We start from the raw sequence: 3,094 nt of genomic DNA on the forward strand, positions 1-3,094 counted from the left end.
CTGGCCGTGTGGTATAAGTCAATATACCCCCTAAATGGCACACGACCTAGCACATGAGCGTGTGTGGCCATTTCATAGGGCACACGGGCTGGACACACGGGCGTGTGGTTGGCTGTATGACCCAAGTCAGTATACCCTTCAGTTTTCGCACGGCCTGTCACACGGGCGTGTCCTCGGCCGTGTGATAAATTCAGTATGTATGCCCTGTTTTCGCACGGCCTAAGACACGGAAGTGTCTACTAGCCGTGTGAGGCACACGGCCTGTTCACACAGGCGTATGACCCTTTTATGATTGAAAAATTTCTAAGTTTTCTGAAATTTTTGTATGTTATTAGTTTAATCCTGAATCATTTCTAAATCATGTTTAAGGCCTCATAGGCCCTTATAAGAGATAATGTAATTGTATTCAATGATGTATGAGAATGATTGCTTGAGATTGATAAATGTAAGCTATGTGTTATGTTTTGATCGATAATACTTCGTAACCCTATTCTGGTGATGGATACGGGTTAGGGGTGTTACACAGCAAGGGAGTTCAATAAATTTGGAAAAGATCCAAAAAAGAAAATCTTGCAAAAAGTGGGTCATTTCTTCAAAATTTGAAGATTTAAACATTACCTGCCATGATCAAAAGTGAGGAGAAGCTTGGGTAAATTGCCTTCCCCTTGTGTTACTGTAACCCCCAAAGCAACAACATTCTGGTTTGAAGCTGCAACAGCTATGCCTGAGTAATTGCAAAAGAATATGAAGCAATTGGGTTAAAGCTTTGGCCTTAGATCGTTACCTTTGAAGTTTGGAGGAATCACTTGCAGAAATGCAGTATGGGATTGATTTGAAAACTGGAGGCATCTCTAATTTTTCTTTTCTCCTTCTTCTTCTTCTTCTCTTCTTAAACTCTAAATTGGTACTGATAAGGCTGTTAGATTGGTGGTAACCGGCTAGCTGGAGGGTTATTTGACACCAAACACGCCGTCATCTGTCATGTCACTTTGCTGTGACGTCTGTAATAGAAAACGACAAAAAGGATTGTTTTGTCACTTTTTTAAAGTTAAGTGACTGAAATGAAATTAAGGTGACTGTTTTGTTAACTAACCTAAAATTGAGTGACTGTTGGTACAATTTACCCTTAAATTAATTATATCGACTGGTTGTATGAATCAAAATAATAACTACCAGAACGTTATAACTTGTGTTCTGCATGGACCGCGTACAACCTCCATTTGGGATTGGTATTGAATAAGAGAAAAGGTGGTTAGAAATATCACTTTACTACTTTGAGAAATTAAAAAGACAGGATAAATGGTAATTTTCACAAGCAAGCAGCTTAATAAAAGAACCAAATCAGTTCTCATTATTCAAATAAAACAGGTAAAGGGGAGCCAAGGAGTGGAGACAGACGCCACAACCAAGGGTTTAACCCCCAACGAAATATAGCATTCATCAGAGTACAGAAAGAAATAGATTATCGCGACAAATAAAAATACTAGTTTCAGTTGGACAGATTATCCTGGGTCTTCCTGAACAGCTTATGCTCGATATGCTGAGCAAAGGTACGAGGAGGGAACAGTGGAGGTTCGGTCTCGGAGACAGTCTCCGGGAGTGGCTTAAGGATGATCTTATCCTTTGGTGGCTCACAGAAAACTGCCCACGAGATCCTAACCTTCTCCTTATTAACCAGACCCCTGTGGAGAATGCTCTTGAACTTTCCATTGCTGAGGATCTCGATGGTGTCTCCAATGTGCATGATGATGGAGTTAGGAACACATTTAGCGGTCACCCACTTGCCCTGGTAAAAGAGTTGGAGGCCAGGAACCATGTTGTGGAGAATGAAAGTGAGTGCACTTATATCGGTGTGAGCTTCGACACCGAGAGCGAGTTCTGGTTGTGGACACTTGGGGTAGTAATTGATTTTCAATTGAAGAAGAAGCTCTTCCACGCCACCAACTTCCTTCTCTAGCCTTCCTTCTTCTAATCCCAAGCAAATTGATAGTGCTGAAAGTATTTTGCTCGCTAGGGCTCGCAGTTGCCTTGCATACTCACTTGTAACTTCACTACAAGACAAGTAAATGATGAATCAGTACCAATTAACATTAAATATGTAAGTAAAAACAAGCTAAGCTAAACTCACGTGTACTCGCTGGGGATTTTAGGCCAAATTGACAAGTCTCTCTTATCCTCAGGAAAAATTAGATGGAAGAAGTAGTCCTCCCACTCAAGCTGCCCACTAGCATTATTAGCAAGCTTGCTACCATAGCCCTGAACATTCCCAGAGCTCTGGTCGTTGGCATACTTCTCTTTCTCCTCCACAGGGAGTTCAAAGAATTTCTGCCCAACTTTCCTAACACGATCCATGAGCTCCTCGGAGATGCCATGGTTAACAAGGTGCATCACACCCCATTCCATGGCAGCTTTTTTCAGCTCCTGCCGACATCTCTCCTGGACCTCTTTGTCCTCCGACTCGATTTCTGTCAAATCGATGGTCGGAACCTGAGGCCCTTCCTCTTTTTTCTCTTCTTCAAACACGTTACCTATGCTTGTAAGCTCTTCTTGAGGCCTGATATATTCTTTCGGGATTGACTGAATCCCACTGCTTGCCAAGCTTTCTACTCTAGGTAGCACTGAGGTCACCATTTCCAGATGTCGTAAGTTTATATTTTAAAATCAAAAACAAACTTTTTTGCGTACTGCAATATATATCGGATATATGCGGTAGTGCTGGGCTTTTTATAGGGCATTGTTAGAAGAAAAGCTAAAAAATGATGAAAATAACGGAATGAATCTTTAGGAATGCGTTTGATGGTAAGTTGTACACGTGAGTGATAGTAGGCAGGGTCAAGGAAAATACATTTGAACTTTGAAAGAAAACTAAATGGTAAGTTGTACACGTGAATGAGAGTAGCCAGGGTCAAGGTAGGTTGACTGGAAGATAAGGGATTTGGCCTTCAGTTTCTGGTGACTAGGAGATTTCAGATTTGGCTTAAATATTATAAATAATGAAATTAACATGAAAATTCATACTCTGACAATTATCAACCGTTAGGTCTTTTTTTTTTAATAACCTTAAAATTTAAAATTTAAAGTTTTATAAAAATAT

At 40.5% G+C, this 3,094-nt stretch overlaps 1 protein-coding gene across 1 annotated transcript; it reads right to left on the bottom strand.

The window, feature by feature from the left end:
• Positions 1 to 1,328: 1,328 nt before the first annotated feature.
• Positions 1,329 to 2,886, bottom strand: LOC107926986 (anthocyanin synthase). Its single transcript, XM_016857942.2, has 2 exons — positions 2,129 to 2,886; positions 1,329 to 2,051 (listed from the first exon to the last, which is right to left on the bottom strand). Exons 1-2 carry the CDS (start codon positions 2,629 to 2,631, stop codon positions 1,490 to 1,492), a joined length of 1,065 nt encoding a protein of 354 aa, XP_016713431.2. The 5' UTR covers positions 2,632 to 2,886; the 3' UTR covers positions 1,329 to 1,489.
• Between the last annotated feature and the right edge of the window lie 208 nt (positions 2,887 to 3,094).

This window comes from Gossypium hirsutum, chromosome A08 (genome assembly GCF_007990345.1).
Source record: "Gossypium hirsutum isolate 1008001.06 chromosome A08, Gossypium_hirsutum_v2.1, whole genome shotgun sequence".
Classification (NCBI taxonomy): Eukaryota; Viridiplantae; Streptophyta; class Magnoliopsida; order Malvales; family Malvaceae; genus Gossypium; species Gossypium hirsutum.